The sequence below is a fragment of the Otolemur garnettii genome, unplaced genomic scaffold (assembly GCF_000181295.1).
Source record: "Otolemur garnettii isolate 467f Iridium unplaced genomic scaffold, OtoGar3 scaffold00005, whole genome shotgun sequence".
NCBI lineage: Eukaryota > Metazoa > Chordata > Mammalia > Primates > Galagidae > Otolemur > Otolemur garnettii.
The window spans coordinates 6656993-6677772 of record NW_003852400.1 but is presented as its reverse complement, the minus strand read 5'-3'; the positions used below and the strand labels follow the sequence as shown (position 1 = coordinate 6677772).

General features: G+C 41.2%; 1 protein-coding gene across 1 annotated transcript in view; it reads left to right on the top strand.

Annotated features, from left to right (window-relative positions):
• MAGI2 (membrane associated guanylate kinase, WW and PDZ domain containing 2) overlaps positions 1-20780 on the top strand; it is a 1396484-nt gene that overhangs the window by 1337975 nt on the left and 37729 nt on the right. Inside the window, exon 21 of the mRNA XM_003782805.2 lies at positions 8589-8727. Within this exon, the coding sequence (XP_003782853.1) occupies positions 8589-8727 (139 nt within the window). The remainder of the gene's footprint in view (positions 1-8588; positions 8728-20780) is intronic.

The window sequence follows — 20780 nt, the reverse complement described above, 5'->3', positions numbered from 1 at the left end:
TATTCTTATTCAGGCAGTACTTTTATTGTATTGCCCCAGTCTCTTTTCAGCTGAGCAATCAAACTAGCATATGAAAATGGAGTGGTGGTGGTTATTTTTTCCTTTGTGGAAAACATTTTGCTCCAACCAGCTCTTCTTTAAAATCTCTTTCCTTGCATTCATGTCGGTTATCTCAGGGTTGAGATTACCTGCTCGGCATTCAGTGGGATTCTTTTCCTAAGAACTTCATCTAAGATTATAGAATATGAAGCACTCTTGTCCTATAAGATCCCCACAGGGAAGCTCTTATCAAACCCACACATTTTTTGAGTTTTTAACCTCTCAGTGAAATTTCTAGATAAACATTTGCCCCGCTTCCCCCATTTAATAAACCTCAGAGTTCAGCTGCTGCTCTCTGAGCCTCATTATGAAAAGCTTATTACTGTTTCCTTTTTTCTCTCCCTTACCATTAGCATGATATGTGATGATAACGATGATGATAACTGTAATTAATAATAGAAGATTATATTTGTATAGTTTAGAGATTTTAAGGCACTTACACATATGCTTGATACTATTTGACAGTCAAGGCTGGCTGACCATATATATTTTGAAACTAAATTAAATTTTTATTACAGACCTTGTTTAAATTTGTTTTGAACAATAAGGAGCATAGAGGCAAAAAAATAATGTCTGAAAAATTCCTTCATTCAATCATCTATTTCCCATGCAATTGTGTTCCTGTCCTTGGAGAGCTTACAACACACAGGCAAAGGTCAGCTCTTCTAAAGACACAGACAGGAAGGGCACCTGACCCCCACTGCTGGCCTCATGAAAGGATCCCTGAATGGCATCATACCTGATGTAGGACCTAAGGGATTTAGCCAGGATTTAGTTATTTGAAGTGGGGAGGAGGAGGACACAGATTCTAGACAAAAGGAACAGCATGCACAAAGACACAGCAAGAGAAACTCTCTAAATACCTTCGACTGCAGGAAGGGGTCACCCAGGGAGCACACACAGAGCAAGGGGAGGGGAGGACTTGGAGAATGGAGCCCTCACAGAGTAAAGAGACTGAGAAAGAGGCAATCTAATCAAATCCTCTGGGTGAGGTTAGTGTTGGTAATATTGGATGAGGAGAAAAAGAAAGGTTTGTTAAGAACGATACTGAACCATAATTTACAGTCAAACTACTTCCATAATTGAGGTACTAGGTCATTTTCAAACATAAATATATATTAATGTTTTAATTTAGAGGATTTTTAAAAAATAGAGAACTGAGGCTCCCCCATGGAGAACTGTCCTTAACCTTCCCCAGAGGTTTGAATATCCAGACAAGGCAGCACTCCTCTCTGGGCACTGTTCCATCAGCAAGTCCAAGGCTGAACTTACAGTATTTGAGCTGTGACTAACTCTTTTTTTAAAGGGTAAATAGACAGATAATAAAAGCACGGAAGAAGGCATAACACATGCATCAAGGGGTGAATCCTCGGAATTCTACAGCAGCCTTGAACTTCTAATAATCCCCTCACCTTCATGACCCTTCTAAGTGGGTATGTGCTCGGGCCTAACCTTGATTAAGGACTCTTCTTCACAGCCAAAGGGCTATTTCATACTTGTATTTGGGTCAAATTTCTTGAGACATATTGGAATATATACTTTGTAAGTGATTACTGTCTACAACATGGTATAAAGAAAGTCTCAAACGGTTTGCAATATATAAATTAATTGAGGCAAATAAAATTCACAGTTTTGGTACTGTGAAACATGTGTTTCAACTTCCAACTTGGTTAGCGGTTTTCTGTCTGGAAAAACCTGCTGATTTTATGGGCTCCCGCGCCTTGCTGAGGCAATTGCACACAACGGTTTATAACAAGATCCCGGCCCTGAAATAGGCACTCGGACTCCATCAAATTCAATCACAAGCCTAATGAAAGAAACTGGAAGGTTAACCAAAACATTATAGAAAATATTTTTACTGTAATAGTGATTAAATAATATCCAACAAAGCTTAATCATGAAAATAGTCATTAAAGGTACCATCAAGTTGAAAATCAACCCATTCTCTGCAGCAGCAGGGCCATTAGGCCCCAGGCACCCAGGAGTGATGACCGTGGCAACAAAGATTTTTTTTCCTAGCACTTCATGGTTTCACTGAGACTCAGTCTCTCGTCCTCTTCCTTTCACTTCTTTAGCGTTTGTTTCCCATAACATTATCTGTCTCTAACAATTTGTACAGGTCACCCTGACTGAAACCTCATTTGGTCTCTTGCAAGTACTGTTGAAATTGTTATGGCTTGGCTGGAAGTGCTTAAGGCAGTATTACAAGAAAGCTTGAGTTATAGTCAGGTGCACTAAAGCTTAACTTACTGTTGTGAGAATGGAGTCGCCAACCATAACCGAAGAGCAAACGGAACACTCATTGACTCAATCATAATTAACCAAGGACCTACTTATCAGGAATCATTGCAGGTATGGAGGACACAGAGACAGTGGGTGTGCTCCCTGTCCAGGAGGGCTCTGGAGTCCGTGGGAGAGAACAGCCCACGAGGGAGGAATTATGCTGGAATTAACCTGTGACCTCAGATCGTGAGTCACAAAAATGGTCCATAGCTACATCCTTCGTGTAATAAGGAACAGAAATTATCCATTACTTATTGGTATGATACTTTAAAGAAGCTCAATTCCTCACACCTAATTATAACCTGGGATCATGTCAGTCATATGTGATCACGCAAAATAGGTTCTTGTGGTACAGTGGCAACATGAGGGCAATTACTGGGTATAATGAGCTAAGCATGTTTGTGGAGCTGTCCGAGCTGGGACTGCCGTGACTCAGGGCTGAAGTAAATCCAGAAATTTAATCTAATTCTTATAAATATTTCATTGAAACAAACCAAACACGTTCTATATGACCTAGCTACAAAAATGCATACAGAGTTTACATTTTTTTACAACTCAAACTCTTAACTAAGAAAAATCTGCCATGAACAGAAATGTGTAAGGAGAAATCCGGAACTTCCTAGCCTGTGCTAAGAGACAGCAGTCATCTCACTTTGCCTCGCCCCCAAGATGCTACTTTAAGGTTGTTCAGTGCCCCCAAGGGGACCACAGATGAAAGTATTTCTTTCATAGGAAAAATGAATGCATAGAATTTCTCACAAGTTATTTGGTGAGTTTTCTAAATTTAGCATCTCCTTGACCCATACAAAGCAGCACATGCCTGCTCCTCTGATTTGGTGGGTCGGTCTCTCTCTCTCTCTCTTCCCCCCCATCTCTCTCTCAATTCTAGCTGGAAATTGATATTTGAATAATTCTCTAAGAATGAGTAGAGATCTTTAAGGTTTCGTTTTAGTGATAGCTCGGTGGCAGAAAGAGTATAGACGCAGGCCACATCAGAATCACAGCTGGTCGTCGTCTTCATTCCTGAAATGGCTGCGAATTTCTCACTGGTTTTATAAATTAATTCTCCCAATTGTGATATAGGAAAGTGATGCTCTTTGGCCACACGCTGGCAGCTGCCGTGAAGTCAGACGAGGTCAGAAGGTAACAAGAGAACTTCTCCCCCCTGACAAATTGCTCTTCTTATACATCCAAATGCCAAGGAGATGAAAGTGAAATAGATCACATTCCAAATTTATTTAGGGAGTTCCAATTAAAATGATTAGACATACTACTGATCTTGGAATGAAAATTAAACCTTCCTACAATTTCCGTTGTTCCAGGGAGAGAGAGGAGTCTTGAAGCTAAACTGAGTCTTTTACCACTGAAGCTAGGTCCACGTGAGCCGGCCCACTTTTACGCCCAGAACACCCTGGCAGATTCAGAGTCTGTGTCACAGCAGCATTTCCAACCCATTACCTACCCACTGCCACTCCCAAGACATTTTTCTGTTCAGTTTGGTAAAATCTTGGACTATTCCCAAACTTCCATCCTCCCAATGAGTCAGGAAATCAGTAGACTGCCCCCCGCTACTACGCTGGAATAGGGAAGAGGCGTGGAAGATTCAACCAGCATCACAGTATTCTCATCTCCATCTGAGGGGACCCTACACAGAAAGCTGAAATTATAGAACTCTGCCACTTGAAGAGGTCAGCCCAGACTCCTGGAATGTAATAAAAATAATGTCCCTGCCTCTTCCCAGATCCTCGCTCCTGAGCCTCCCACAGAAAGGACATCAGTCCAGCCCTTGCAAAGCCCTGGAATCCCTCTGCTTCCCCACCTCCTACACAGTTTTACAAACCACCCCTCCTTTCCCCCATGTTAATTTTTTCTTTTAATTCTCATAAGCTCTTTCTAGGGAAAAGAAAAAAACATACACACACAAGAGAATGAAAAAAGTTTCCTATGTATGGCTATCATCAAGTATGGGACCAGAGTGCAAAAGATATGACTATTTCTGTCATAGCACAAGGTTCCTTTTGCCCTCCACAGGTTTTTTTTTGTTGACGCATCAGTCTTGGGACACAAGTATCCTCAGGCAGAGGTGGCTGTGAAGGTTCGATTCTGAGGTGGAGAATGCTTGAAGTCTTTCTGCCGTGGGTCTCGAGATGAGCTGCAGCAAAGGGCTTCACTCCCTCACAGATCCATACAGTGCACTCGCCAGACACAGCTAGCTAAGCCCAGTCTCTGCCTCGTTTCCCTGTCACCTCCGTCCCCAGCTTCCTCATGTGTCCCATGGATAGACAATGTGACAACTTCGCAACTCAGCTTCCTTCCTCAGTCTCATACCTTTCTCTCCTGTCCACCTCCCCACTGATGTCTCAAGGAGTTTTCTAAATACTACTCTGCTTCCCTAGGTAGGTTACCCCACGTTTAAAACTTTTAATACCTTGCCGTTGCCTTCGATATAAAATGTAGCATGACCCTGAGGAAGCATGAGAAGGATACCTAGAGAATGATGTAACCTGCATCCTGAGAATGGACGGGAACTCAGGAGGCACCGCTGAGTGGAGAAGTGAGCCAAGGAGGAAGAAATGTCAGGGGCACACGACAGAGTGGCTTAGAACCATCCGAGTTTCCAAAATAGATCATCTTGATGCAAAATTCTAATAAATAAATAAACATCTACACTCCTGAGCAGCAAATAAACCACTCACAGTTCCTTAGATATGCTCTGAGGTCAACTCTCAAGGCCTCTGCATATGCTGCTCTCTCTTCCTAGAAGGCTTTACCGCTCCTTCCCCTAGGGAACTCCTACTAATACTTCAGAACTCAGCTGAGATGTCCCCCCCTGCAGGCGGCTCTCCCTGACTGCCCGCCCACCCATGCTGGGTTAGGTGTCCCTCCTATCTGTTCCCTTAGTACTTTCTGAGTGCCTCTGTCATAGCAGTGATACTTTGAGTAGTAACTATCTTATCTACCCACTTTCTCCCCAGTGGGACTTAAAATGTATTTTAGATAGAAATGTACCATTTAACTCTATATAGACTGACTGGTACAGAAGAGGTGCTCAGAAATTATCAACTAAATGAAGACGCTCATAGCATAGCAGGAAGACAGACAATCATAAACCCATAATGAATATGGTAAATCACAGGGTGGGATGGCATAACCACTGAACAGAGAGACTGGAAACTTCTTCTTGGGAAGGGATGGGGCTGGTGAAGGGGCCCCAGAGGAGGAGATGTTTGGGCTGACTTTGAGAAAGTTCAGGAGATCGCTAGGCCCTTGGAGAGCAGAAAGCAACAAGAACAGCGGTATGTGGAAGGGCCTGGATGCCTTTAGGAAGATTTTCCTTAGAAGAATGACTCTGGTGACAAAGAGAAGAAGAGACTGGTGGGAGAGTGGTAGGAGAAAATTTCAATAATCCAAATGAAGGCCTGAGCTGAGCTAGCCAGCAGTGGGATACATGTGAGGGCAGGGACGGATGCAGAGAAATTGAGAAAACAAGGAACCCGGGTTTCTGGCCTGCATGAGTAGTGGTGCCATTAGCCAGCATTGGAAGGAGAAGAAAGAGCTGCTTTGGGAGAAAGACCTGCTTTAGTGAGTCCACTCTTTCGCTATTGAGTTGAGTGGCCTGTTGGACAACCAGGTAAAGATGTTCCATAATCAAATCAGATGTGTCGAGTCTGAAGCTTGGAAGCAAGCTCAGCCAGAAACGAAGACTCTATATATGTAACTGCATTGGAACTTTTGTCTTTACTTCTTCAATTTAATACTGTGCCATGAGGTTCCAGTCATGGGTGAGGGATACTGGGGAAGGGATAATTGGTCCCACCTCTGCCTCTGGCTTAGAGACATGGCCTCTGGTGAGCTAGTCAACCTCAGTTTATACATGTTGCCTCATAGGAAAGGAGACAATTGAGGAAACTTCAGGGAAAGTGTTGACCTTTAACAAACAAATTAATTTATTCCTGTCTTCCTGGTCCTTCTGTGGAATGTGAAAGTCATGCCATGAAGCCAACATCCTCCACTGCCCAAAACCACACTGCCTTTGGCAATCCATGCAGCCTGGTATGCAAAGCAAAGACTTCACATTCGTCACAGTGGAACCCTCACCCCTTAGAGAACCCTCTTTAGGTAGAGATGCCACTTCCTTTCTACAGCAAACGTGTATGGTGTATGTTCTTCCCCCACTTTGGGAATCTTGTTTTAATGCCCTCTTTTCACTGCAGTGGAAACTTTTTGTTCCTTTCTTGCCCAGCCTTCAGCATCCACTTGATAATACTTGGCTACAGAGAGCCTTTCTGCAATTCTATTTGCATTATAGAGTTTAGGCTGAGGTCCGCTTTGTTTAAGGGACCCAGCTAAAATAGCATTTTTGCAAAGCAATTCATTGTGCTTATTCCTGTTTCATTTATCTTAAGTTACTTGCACTGAAATGAGATATTTTTTAATTCAGAAGTTTCTTCTTCTTATTTTGTTTTTTCTAAAGTCTCAGAAAAATAGACAACTAATATTTATAAATAAAAGTAAAAGATAATTTCAAAAAAACAGATCACATCAAATCTTATAGACAATAGAAAAAGAAATAATTCAAAACCATTCTACTTAATCTGGATATACCTGCTATTAGAATTGGAAAAAATATATTATTGTAAAGGGGAAATTACAAACATTTCCCTTATAACTGGGGATGCAATATGATAAACAACATATTAACATGCTGAATTAAAAATTAATGTTTAAGTAATGTACTTTGGTTAAAATTAAATACAATTTATATAAGAATTAGTCACTATTTTCTTTTTTCCCTGATCAAAGTATTCTATAATATACATACAGTTAACTGATCAAAGTATTCTATAATAGACATGCTCTATCTGACAATGTGAATGTTACTTTCTTTCATTATTACTATTATTATTGCTCAATATTTCATTGCAGCAATCGTCTGATTTCTTTTCTGAATGTATTTCTCTTCATTCGTTCTTTATGAGGTTTTTGTTCTCAGTCCTTATGTTATTGTTATTGTCATTAAATTTAGCCTTTTTAATTCTGTGAAGGCAAAAGTGGACACCTAATATACACATGTATAAGTAAGAAAAATAAATAATAATAATAATAAAAAGAAGTTCCTGGCAGTAGTGATATGGTGGGAGTTACATGATCAGCTCATGGTTTATTCCATGATGTGCTCTTTCATTCCATGTATCAATTCACAAAGGCTAAAAGGGAACTGCTTACAGAACCTGGGTATTTCTGATAACTCAGGAAGGGCTGGTGTTTAACCAAAAAGCTTCTGGCAGTCGGCTATGAGCACGGCAAAGACAGAGCCAAGGCATTAGTCATGTGGGGAACATGGAGGATCTTGTTTTTAGTTCAAGGGGCTGTGATACAAAACTCATCATTAAAATTGAATACCAATCAGCTGCTGTTTACAAAGAAGGCAATATCACAGCAGCACCCAGGGAAATTTAAATGCTGCATAACAAAAATTCTCAGAGAAGCACAAAAACCAATCTTCTCATCCAACATGCTGAATTAAATGCTGCACTAAGCCAAAAGCTGGCAGTATGTTCAATGAAAAGGCCTTACAATATTTACTTCTGCATTCAAAGCAAAGGTGCCTGGTTATTTGGAATTGTGGTACCAAACATATTCCCTAAGTTTTTAAAAAACACAAAGTATAAAGAAAAGACAAATATTTAAGATATCCCAAGTACATTGATTTTATCTGTACAAATTATATGAATGTATCAAATTATTGCATGCACCCTAGAAATGTGTACATCTATTATGTATCAGTTTTAATGCCCCTGAAAAGAGGGCATTAAAACAAGATTTCCAAAGTTGGGGGAGGAACATATACCACACGCGTTTCCTATAGAAAGGAAGTGGCATCTCTACCTACAGAGGATTCTCTAAGGGGTAAGGTTCTACAAAGTGCTAAGTAGTCAACAAAGTCTGCCTTATAGGCTAAATATTAAAGGGATGTGTCACCCCAACCTTCATGGTCTGATATTCTCATTTTTATAAAGGTGAATAAAGCTCGGTGGTCAGGGTGCACCCAGGGATTAGCCTTTCCTAGGAAGCCGCAGGCAACAACCACATTGTTTAGACGCTTTCAGGAAACTGGTAACCTGGGGATGCTTTTTTTAAATCTGTGGGAAATTGCAACTTGAGTAAAACCACATCTGGCTAACTTGATTTTTCTTTATTAACAGGTAGGAGATCAGATCATTGAGATCAACGGGGAAAGCACACGGGACATGACGCACGCCCGAGCCATAGAGCTCATCAAGTCTGGAGGACGGAGGGCGCGGCTGCTGCTGAAGCGGGGCACAGGGCAGGTCCCAGAGTATGGTGCGTTTCACGTTTCGAATCTCCCTTTCTCTGTTTCCTCTGAGTACTGTACATGCCTATGCTAATTTATGAAACTACATCAGTTCTCTATTTCTACCTAAGTATGTATTTAGCTATCACCAGGTGTGCATACAGATGCACACATATATACGCACATATGTATACTTAAGCCCAAGAGTATGTGTGTGTGAGCTCTTTCTTTTGTTCCCTCGCTTAGGGAAAGTTTAAATATCAAATGTAGGACCTTTCAGGGCATCTCTGAGTGTGTAGGGAGATCCAGCATGACCTGTATGCCAGAACTTTTGCAATCTGACTGGCATGTGAGTCTGTTCATCTGAGTTCACAGTAACTTGTCAATTATTTCCTAAAATTGTGTGTGTGTATCAGACTGTCTCATAGGACGTGTAGCTGAGGCTAGAGAACAAATCTTCAGGGTGTGAAATTTGCAATGTAAACTATGGGTACATTTCCTTTGCATTTAGAAATTATTCCAAAAATTCACTCTTATGCTGTGTTTCCATATGCTTTCCAGAAAGGCTTTAAAGTGCCATTTAATTCATAGATTTGCCTTCAAAAACCTCTAAAGTTATTTCCTAGCAGCCCGTTACCGACACCGGTGACAGCATAGTTCTAGTGTATCAGAAAAAGCTAGGTGATCATTATGTAAGGAAACATCAAAACTTGAGATAATCTTTAAGAATAATCTCAAGGAATGACAGAGAAAGACAGAGACAAAGGGGCGGTCAGACAGGCATCAGAGAAGACGAGTGCAGAGCACCTGTTCATGTTAGGCAAACGGGATCTAACCGCTAACCCGAATAATGAGCTCAAACTGCTGATCTAGAGGCTCTGTACTGTACCAAAAAACCTTCTAAAGAGTACTTTTTCCTTTCAAATTATGCTTTTTGCATTCATTATCTAAACAACTAACATCTATTTAGCAGCACAGATCTCTACCCTAAGTTCAACTGAAATATCCAAATTCAAGGTCCCTTAAATACATTATGTTTCCCGGGTATTGTATACCCCACAAAGCCTACAAAAGCGCTAGAAAGCCCTCACTTGGAGTCTGAAAGTATTCAGCAGCTTCTGTAGGGCTGGATCCATGCCTATGGGAAATATTTCATCCCAGATTCCCAGGCTTAATGCTAGGAGCTACTAAAATATTTTTAAATATTTATATTAGTAACAAACACAGGCCTGATTCTGCTAAATGGTACCAACATTAATCCCTTTGTAAAGAACCTAAACTCTTGGAATACAATATTTTTTGCACCTTATTGACTGATTCAATAATATCAAAGTGCCTATCACTTCCAAAACATACCACATTTTAATAGTATATTTCACTCCACATAAGACCTATTAGCTATACCAAGAAATTTTCATAGAGGTTATATTTTTCTTATTTTAACAAGTTGATCTTTAAAAAGTTAATCTGACCAATGTGACTGTCCTGAGCTTTTCCATTCTTTTGTAGAATCATTAATTGGTCCATACTTTCGACACAACTATCCCAGCTGCTTGATCATACTGGACAGTTAGAACAGTACTACTGACCAACCTGTGGCACAATGCAGATTGTAATGCATGAGTATGAAGCTGTCTCAGATCATCTTGAAGGAAAATAATAAAAACATACTTTTGAACAAGACAAAATTTCAATACCATGTCAACATTATTTTAGTAATTCTTAAATTCTGAACGTTATCGAAAAATGTCTGGTTAAGATTAAATTCTCAAACTAACCAAGATGCAGAGATTTTTTTAATAATGGGGCACACTTTTGAGGGGCCAGCCGTCAATATTATTAACTATAATAGTACTGCAAAATTTCTTCTAATATATTCTTCCAAAATGGAACATAAAATCTTTCTTGCTGGTAATGTTAGAGTTTTCCAGCCACTTTTGATATTAGATTGATATGGATTTTGACTGTAAAATAACTTTAGAGGTGATACCACAAGAGAAAAAATTTAATAGCATAGAACAGTCTCCTTTAGGGAAGGAAAAAAGTAGTCACAAAACCAATATTACCATGTTTTGTAGCACATATGTGCACTTTTTTGCCCAAATTTTTGAGATAAAAATAAGAATGTGCAAAGCAGTGGGTGCTGGAGTGGACCTCCCAAGGCTGCCACACCCTGCTGCTACCTGGGCCCACCAGGTGCACAAGGTTCCAGTCCAGGAGCATCTAGGAATTGGTAGGAACAGGCCAGAGTAGCCTCTGCTGAGCGCTGCAATCAGGAGAGAAGGCGGTGGCAGGGCTGGTAGGGTGGGCCGCGGCTGCATGGAGGGGACCATGAGCCCCCACACAGGCCCCAGAGACCTATTTGACTACCTGGAGGCTGACCAACCTCAGAAGCTCCCTCCCCACTGGCCACAGCCCCCAGTGTGATAGGGAGGGAAGGGCTCCTAGGAGAGAGAGAAGAGGCAGCCCTCACAGAGCAGGCAGCTGTGGGAGGCAGGAGTGTTACCCCTCCCAGATGTGTCTCTCAGGGCCTAGAGCAGCCACTTTGCCAAGGGTGTTTTTCTGAAAGTTTGGACCAAAAACATGGGTGTGCATTATACACACAAGTGCATTTTATAGTAGTTCTTCAGGAAACTCTAAGCTGAAAGGGACGTGCTTATGTGTGAGAAACCAAGAAGATTAGAGATCACATCAGCATCTTTCAGGATAATGTCAACAAATCATATTTTAGGGATTTCACAGTGACCAATTGGGTGGGGAGGTGGGGTTCAGGAGTCTCCAAAACCACCGCCCCTTCAGAGATTTTTCTAGAAGGGCTCACGGGATGCAGCATATGGCTGTGCTCACAGCTAAGATTTATTACAGCACTAGAGTAAAGACGCACAGCAGGATCACCAAAAACAAAGACAGGGCAGCATCTGGAGGACTCCATATGAAGACTGGCTGGTGCTGGCTCTCTCCCACCAGGAGTCACCCAGAGCACACAAAAAGTGCAGCACCAAGTGAGACACTGCTGCTCAGGAAAATCCACCAGAGACTAAGTGCCAGGGTTTTCACGATGGCTAGGGATGCAGGTAGCCTCTGCCTAACACATACCAAAATTCCAGACTCCCAGAAGGAATGCAAGTGTTCTGCCTGGGCCACGTTGTTTGTACAAACAGGTTAAGTACAGTGAGACATCTCTGTCACTTAGCAAGAGATCTACATTAATATAGGGGATGACTTGCCAGGCATGTCTCAGGCCTTTCTAAGGAGAGCAGTCTCAGGCCTGCTATGTTAACCTTTCCTGCAGCAGGAGTGAGCCAAGGAAGTAAGCCACATTCATGAACTATACAAATGACTCCAGTGAGCAAGGAGTGCCCACAGCTGAGGAGCACCAAAATTCCTCCAGCATCAGTTAAATATATCATATCACAATATAGAATTTTTTATCCCAGATAAACTAGAGTATATTTTAACAAAATTCTCAAAAGGAGAGGGAGGTGGGTAATAAAACAAAATAACCGCAACAATAACAACAAAAGAAGATACTTGAAAAAAGAAAAGAAAACAATGCTTAACTTGACCAGTAGCTATAACGAAGAATATAATCCGCTCTCTCCAAATGCACCCTAATCCCAGGTTTCCTTCATTTGCTTTTTAAGATCCTAACATTGGCATAAAATCTAGCAATCCTTAAAAAGATTGTTAAAGGGATTATCAGAATTCAAACTTAACCTGTTAGGGAACTATTCAGGCTTAACATAGCCTGGGAAAGAGAGAACTTTGACGATAAGGAGGCTGGAAACATGCCTGCAGAGGGTGTTAAAGTGATATCCCCAGAGAGAGCGCTGATCCCTCTATGATTCAGAATTCAGAACAGTTACCAAGCAAGTCCCTTATCTGGACTTCTGGACACATTGAGGAAAAGCTGATCTCAGTCAAGAGAAATATAAAATTGTCTCTCTGAGTTCTTAAGGTGATCTGTGACAAGAGATAAGCACAGGTGCGATTGAGTGAAGAAAACAGCCAGGACAATCCATCAGATCACTGACGAACAAAATCAGTGTGAATGCACGTGGATTAAACATGCTGCACACCTGCCATCTGCAGTTTCCTGAAAGGCTAATCGCCAGGTGACCCCTCAGCCAGTTCAAAGGCGTAAATCAGCAAACACGGAGGTGGAAGTAGTGGCTGCTCACAGAGGCTGTGGAGCAGCTGCAAAGGGAGTTGGGAAATGATAAGGGCTTTGAAGGGGAAGCTGCTTTCATAGTTAAGTTTTTAAAAGAGGAGCTCGGGAGACAGATACTTCAACTCTAGTCCTCAGGACAAGAATTTGTTGATTATAAACTCAGTGGGAAGTGTGAGTTCCTCCCTCCCTTGACACACATATCAACACCATACTAACAAAAGAATCAAAAGATGATACATCCAAAGTAGTGCCCTCCTTAACACTCCTTATTGCTATTCAAATTAGATTCTAAAAGGATAAGAGAAAAAAAAGTACACGTCATGATTATAAAACTGCACAGGAATGAATTATACAAATGGGCTCCCGGCCTTGACATACAGGTGTCCTTCATTAGCATTCACTGAATACAAGATGAACATGCACTTGATTTATAAACTGAGCCAGAGCCAGGGCCGAGGTAAACAGACGTGCCCACTGGATGAAAAAATTCTCAGAATAAGCAGGTCAGACCAAAGATGAGCATTTCCCTTGGTAACATTTGCTGTTCATAGTTGATCAAAATAGAGCAAAACAGAAACATCCTTCTCAGTCTTGGTTCTCTGGCTTGTTTATTGTCTTAAAAAGCACCATGGAAGGCCTTTATGAATAGCACACAGAAGAGTGTTCAATTGTAAATGAAAGTCTCAGTGGTCTCAGGAGGCCCAGGCAGGGTTAAAAAGGATGAAGCAGAATTTTCACGAGTACAAATGGCCCAGCGACAACTAACACCAAGTGCCCACACAAAAGGGAAGACAGAGGCAATCAGTGAATTATGCTTCTCCCTACACTTCCATTTTCAAAGGTAATTGTATCTTTAATAGAGTTTAACTTGATTACAGGCGTGTGGTAAATGAAATTGTTTATGATATATAAGTACAATAAAACTGCGCTGAGTAAGATGTATCTGAGCCAGTGGCTACAGCTAAAGAAATGAATGGGACAACTAATAGTTGTTTAGTTAAAAGTCTTCCCTTCATCAGTGAATCAGAATGACTTACAGCAATCATAGGGGAACATCAGGTTAACCAGTGCTGGTCTCGATTTAGATGGCAATATGCAGTGTTTACTTCTGTATTATTCTTTAAGAATATGCATTACCCAGTAAACATCATAAGTATACCCTTATAATAACGTCCACAAGGATTTGCTCAGCATGTCCTCTCATGCCTCTGATCATACAAAGGTAACAACAGACACTATACTCCTACCCAATATTCCATGTGACATAACCCCTGTGATGAATATCATTAGTTAACATAATTAATATTTCCTCAACTAAACCAGGATTTACAGAACACCTACCATGTGCAGACCTCTCTGCAAGTACCTAAAGGTAAAACACAGTCCTGGTCCTCCATCAGCCAACACTCTAATATAAAGATACGTGTAACGGCTATTTCTAACAGTAGCGACTGGCAGAATGGTCTCAAATGCTTTCATTAAGAAATTAAAATGGGTACTATTAATTATTTGTAGACTCACAAGGACTTCTAGAGTGTTCAGGATCTTTGAAGACCACTTGGCTTCTTCAGTTTGTTAAGTATTTCCTTTATATTTATATTAATGATTTGTACTTGTTCCAAAGAAAGGCTCTGTTAACTATGGGTAAATCTCCACTTAGACCTTGTCTGAACTGTGGCGTATTAGCCCTTCTGTGAAATTTTCAATCATTACTTTTCCCCTCCTGTGACTCTTGGCCACTTCTGGAGCCTAGAGCAGCCTCATCTCACATCCTGGGGGCTTCCCAGGGCATACTGAGCCCCTCCCAATAAAAGACAAAGGGAGAGTCACCACTGCCTTAACCCTTCCTCGGAGACCAGTTATGAGAGCTTTAAGCAGCTCCATAGCCTTTGCGCTAATTCACCTGCATGTTTAATAGGGCAAAAGGCAGTTTGCCTCCATCATAAATTCTGAAATTTAATTTCAGCTTCTGACATTCTTGGTTGAGCGTATCTTCCTTTTTCATGAGAAGGTCTACAAATCACTCAAGAACATCTTCCACTGAGTAAGAGAAAATGATAAAGCACCCAGGGAGAGGACAGGATGTCCGCAGAACCCTGGGCTGCCTCATGCAGAGGTCAGGGTTCTTCTTCCTCTCTGGAAGACTCAAGATGCTCTCTGCAGCACGGAGGCAACCCCCAGGAAACCCTCTAACCATAAAGCTTGCAGTAAGTTTCTGTTTCATGGAGTCAAGGGCAGGGGCTTGCTTAAACAACGCAACTCAGAAATCCCTTTTACCAGTGCTCAGTCAAAACCTCATTTATTATTTTAAGTGTTTTCAGGATGAGGGTGAAATCCCATTCCTCTACATTGTTTCACTGAAAATCAGGGACTATAATGACATTCTTTGTTTATATATACTCGAATGATTTTCAACATGCATTTCTCTTTTTAAGGATATATGTTGACACACCTGCACCTGCAAGTCCTCACTTATTAGGTATTTAAGACTCTGATAAAATACCTTAGATCACATAGTGCCCGAGAAATCTACCAAGAAGAACCCATTTAGCTCTTGAGGTTCAGCTGAAAAGAGATAAATGGATTAAGAGAGATCTTTTCCAAACACCATTGAGAAGAGCACTCCTATGGATCTAAAAATTCCAGCTCCTCCAGTAACCCATCCTGGACAGTCATATTTTAGGATCTAATTAGAACATTCCCTTCCTTCCCCCACCAAGAAGCTGTGGTCTTCCACAAGAGGGCTGCTTCCCATAGAAGTCTAGGAGACAAGGCAGCTTTCCCAGTAGAAACACTACTGAATACTGTAAGAACACTGGAACAGACTTTAAAGAAATCACAAATTCAAGAGAATGTTTTTTACATGTCAGGGGAGTGAAGTGAAGATTAGAGATCAAAGGGCAAGATCAACTATGGAAACTAAGAAAATCCTATAATGCAGAAGAGAAAAAATTAACACTTTTTAAGAGGAGTCAGAAGGCTCTCTCTCTCTCTCTCTCTCACACACACACACACACACACAAGGTCTTAGAGCAATGATTCAGCCTTTTAAATACACAGATGCCTTCCCTCCCTCTCACTCTCCACATACCCTCTGGAAATTCTGATTGAGTCTGTTTGGTACAAGCCTCTTTATTTTTATCTGGAAATTCTGATTGAGTCTGTTTGGTACAAGCCTCTTTATTTTTAAAGTGCCTTCCCAGGGAAATTCATGCCCTGGAGATTGCTGGATTTTTCTGCTCTGGTTCTATGGTAAAGGCCAAGCCCACAGGAGTCTTTACTTCTTGGTGCCTTTTTTTTTTTTAAAGACAGAGTCTCATTCTATTGCCCTCAGTAGAGTGCTGTGGCATCACAGCTCACAGCAACCTCCAGCTCTTGAGCTTAGGCAATTCTCTTGCCTCAGCCTCCCAAGTAGTTGGGATTACAGGTACCCGCCACAACACCCAGCTATTTTTTGTTGCAGTTTGGCTGGGGCCAGTTTTGAACCAGCCACCCTCAGTATATGGGGCTGGCACCCTACTCACTGAGCCACAGGCGCAGCCCCTTGGTTCCTTTTTTATATCTTACTCATATAAAGTCTAAATCATTACATTCTAAGACTTACAGCCATTGAAACAAAGAAAGGAAAGATTCTCCTCCCATCACCCTCTCATTTTCCGTATCATGCCTTTTTGATAGTCTGGTCTTATTTTCTGCTCTCCTCATTATGAAGAGTCTGGCCCTGGGGTTCACAGCATGAGAACATTGGGTCAAGCTAGGTAGGACCTCTACCTGCTCAAGTAGACCCATTACGAAGTTGGTGCTACATGCCTAATTCATTTTTCCCACTGTTAGATTCTCTTTTGTCTTGAAGTAGAGATGTTACAGAAAAATCCCCACGAAGGAGTTCAACAACAAACCCTGCAGTCCAGTTACTCAAAGCAAAGTCCAATACCTCAAGGCAAATTCTAGAGTAACCCTACCAACCACCATAACCAGCAAGTGTCAAGACTCCAAAGCTTCAGAAATGCCAGGGCCTACTGCCATCTGCAGATTTTCCCTACTCAAATAACTTACCAGCTTTCATTTTTAAACTTAAGTACTTTAAACTCCTCATTTACAGCGGAAGAAATAATGAATACACAAGCCCAGCTTTTGTGTTAACACTTTATTTTCTCAGAGCAGTTGTTAGGTTCACAGAATATTTGAGAAAAAGGTACCAAGTTTCCATGTGCTCCCTGCCCCATTCATGCACAGCCTCAGTGATCAGCATCCCCTATCAGACGGCCACATTCTTACAACTGATGAACCTACATTACACATCACTACCACTCAGAGTTATATTAGGATTCACTCTTGGTGGTGTACATTCCATGAGTTTAGACTAATGTATAATGAATTACACCCACCACAGTAGTACCGTAGAGAATAGTGTTAATTCCCTACAAATCTTCTGCACTGGACATATTCATTCATCCATTCTCCTCACCCTCACCCCTACCCCTGGCAGCTCCAATGCCCTCTTCTAATAAAGACCTCCTAATATTCTTTTCAACTGAAGTCTATCCCTCAGGACCAAAGATAAAATCACATGCATCTAATGCCTTACTCCAGGCTTGAATGATATGTTCTAACTCTAGCAAAATCTCTAAACTTTGAGAATCACACATTCTTCAATGTGCTATTTTGTGTTCAAGATTTTTTTTAATAGAACAACAAATACATTTTGCCCAGAATCAATCACTGTTCTATAATGTGGCTCAGACATTTGCTTCCAAAATACCCTACAAAAAGATCTCTAGTCTTTTAAGCATACCCTTTCCAACAGACTGTGGCTCTGGGCCTATCTGATGCTAGGTTTTAGGGCTGGACATGTACACTCGTACCGTATGCATTAAATATGCCTTGCACCGTGTACAACTCTGTTTCTCACATTTCACTGTAGTTTCTATTTTAGCCTTCTTGGCAATTTATTTTGACCGTGTTCTAGGTCCTTTTATTTGACCTCCTAGGCACGAGGTTTCGCAGCACATGAATCTCTTAAGCCCAGTAAAGGCCATGTTTAAAACCAAATGAGAGCCTTCGTTATGTGACACTAAAACAGCTTGATTGTTTTCACACAGAATTACTTGCATCTTGGCAGAGATAAATGGTAAACCCAATTAATCAATCCTGAAATGTAATTTCTACTTCTGACATTCGTTGTAAGCATTTGCTTCCTTAGCACAGTGAGGTTCTACTTTCCATTTAACCTCAGGCCCCCTTCTTTCCCTGGTATGAAAATCACCCCTGAAGCACAACCCCAATCCCTGTGGAGTGCTGATCCGCTGGGCCCCTGGAGGCCATGTGTACACAGAGCCCCACATGGAGCAAGCTGGGCACAGACCTGGGAGGATCATCAGGGTGTGCTGGCGGAGGGAATTAGGCCCCTGAATGTCTGAGCTGCATGGACGAAGTGCTGCTCACCTTCCCCTCACCTCGCCCTGTGCAGAGCTGAGAGCAGCAAGCATGGGGGGGCGGGGGGGCGCTAGTGCTTCTCCTACAGGCCTGTTTCTTGGAGACTCTTGACCTCAGTAATCTCAAATTTCTAGACACGTCTTTGAGTAGGGAGAGCACTGTAGTCTATGAGCTGAGCTCGACAAAGCAGCCATGGCCCAGGAGTGCAGGGGAGTGGAGCAGGCAGGACTTTCTTTTCAGCTTTTTTTTCCAGAAAGCAATTATCGCCAGCAAGTCAACTGTGAACTTTGAATATAAAGCGGCACAGTGTCAGAGGTGAGGGGAACTGTATGAGTTTATGAGATTATTAGAGAAAATGTAAATATAAACATATTTTTAGATTTTTTCAAGTTTAGACATGATTACTGTGATTCTCAAATGACAGCCGATATCACTAAAACACCCCATTGTGGTGAGAAAAAGAACTTAAATATTATTATTTCAAATGTTGTTAACATGTGTGGCTTCATAAAAGCACCTCAGGATGCCCTCAAAATTTGGGGGAGGAGGGAAATCTACTTTTGAAATACATGTACAGCTCAGTCTTTCACTAATTTCACTTGCTGCATGCTTGATAGGGTTAGCTTTACTTAAAGTCTTTATTCTTACTATCTAGATAATTTTTATTTGACTGCTCTAAACGTACTAAGCAATCTTGATTCTAACAGTAACAATATATTTGTCACTGGTTCTGTTAATTCTAATGATTGGTCCTAGGCTGTTCCTCCCCTTCCTTTAGGAATGGTACCTTCCAGTCTCTCCATGTGCATGAAAAGTGACAAGCATGGGTCCCCATATTTCTACTTATTGGGCCACCCTAAAGACACGGTTTGTAAAATCTGCATGAATATTATCTTTCTCTAATGAGCCTTGGTTTTGCATATGTTTTAACTGGCGTGTAATGCTTTCTCTTTCATAGTAGCTTGTCTCATTACTGCTAGAGTTCTGGGATATATTTGTAACTGAGTCCTCATAAGTCATAAGGATAAGATTTGTGAAAATTTGAAATGCACCCCATCCTGGGGGGGGCAGCCTAGAATGACCCCAGCAACAGAATAAGAGAGGCAGCACTAGCAGAGTTCTGCCCCACACACTTCAAAAAATCCTCCCTGGGATTCCAAATAGCCAAATTTATTTCATCTCAGCCCAGGCATGGACATCTCCAAACTAAGCCACCTTTTTTGCAACAGACAGAAAGAGAGCCATCGTTGCCAGACATTCTAGCCCTGGAAACTTTGAACTGCACCTGGCACTGTGGGCGGTTCCCAGCCTGCTGTGGGGCAGTTGTCCAGTCAGCACTGAACCCTCTCACCTTCCTTCCTCCATACTCAGTGACGTACCAAGTTTAAGGGGAAAACAAAAATTTTAAGACCCCATTTGTGACCATTTTTTGAAAGTAGTCATAACTTTATATCTAGGCAGTATTCACAACTATTTCACAATGAATATTCTCAAGTGTTGGCTGTATTTTAGCCTAACATTGGATAAACATTCTTAAGGAAAATAAAATCATCCTATATATAAGTAAGGCACAACATCGATGATAGCCGTGCAGTTATAGTTCAAGCAACTTTTTACCCTCACTACATCCCTAGAGAAGCTCACATTTCCACTGTCAAATCCTGCCGTGGCATGTTGCTACGGCCACAATTTAATTGGACTGGGATTTTAAAATGTCAGTTTGGTAGAAACTAATACTCATGCTCAGTCTCCACAGTTAGCCATATGAATATGACTCAAACTGACACATTGCTCAATTCTGGTTGGCTGCTACCCCTTTCAGTCTGTCACAGTCATGGCTGATCATCTCTTCTCCAAATTCTTTTAAGCCAGCTCTTTCAGAAATAAATTTTCTAGTTGTTAATGACCCTACTAATTGCCATCCAGGACTGGCCTCCATTTAACATGAAAGACAATATTATTCACTAAGTGAATTATTTAATTGGCCTACTGCTAAGTAATTTCTTATGAAATAGTTTATGCTTATATAAATACCTACACACACACACACACACACCCCATTGCAATAATTCCTGGAAAAATACCTACAAAAATAAGTTTAAATGTATCATTTCTCTAACATGTGTCTCTCAGGGATAACTGATAACTGATCAGGGGAGAGCTAAGTTCGGCATAAAAGAAAAAGTTGCCATATGCTAGAATAGGTATGAAGTCGTGGAATAATTATGGGGTAAGTCTAGCCTCATGACTGTAGATTAACAGGCATAGATTTCTGTTTCTGACAAAAGAATGATATATGGTTACCGTACGATTTACTTTAAATAGTCTGTGACCCATGGGATAAGAAGACCTGCATTAATTCTCTAGAGTCACTAATTTTCAAAAGAGAAAGGAAAGAAGAAAGGAAAGGGAAGGAGGGAGAAAGGAAGGAGAAGTAAAGGGCTCTTTGTAGTTTCAGTTCAGTTCCACAAACAC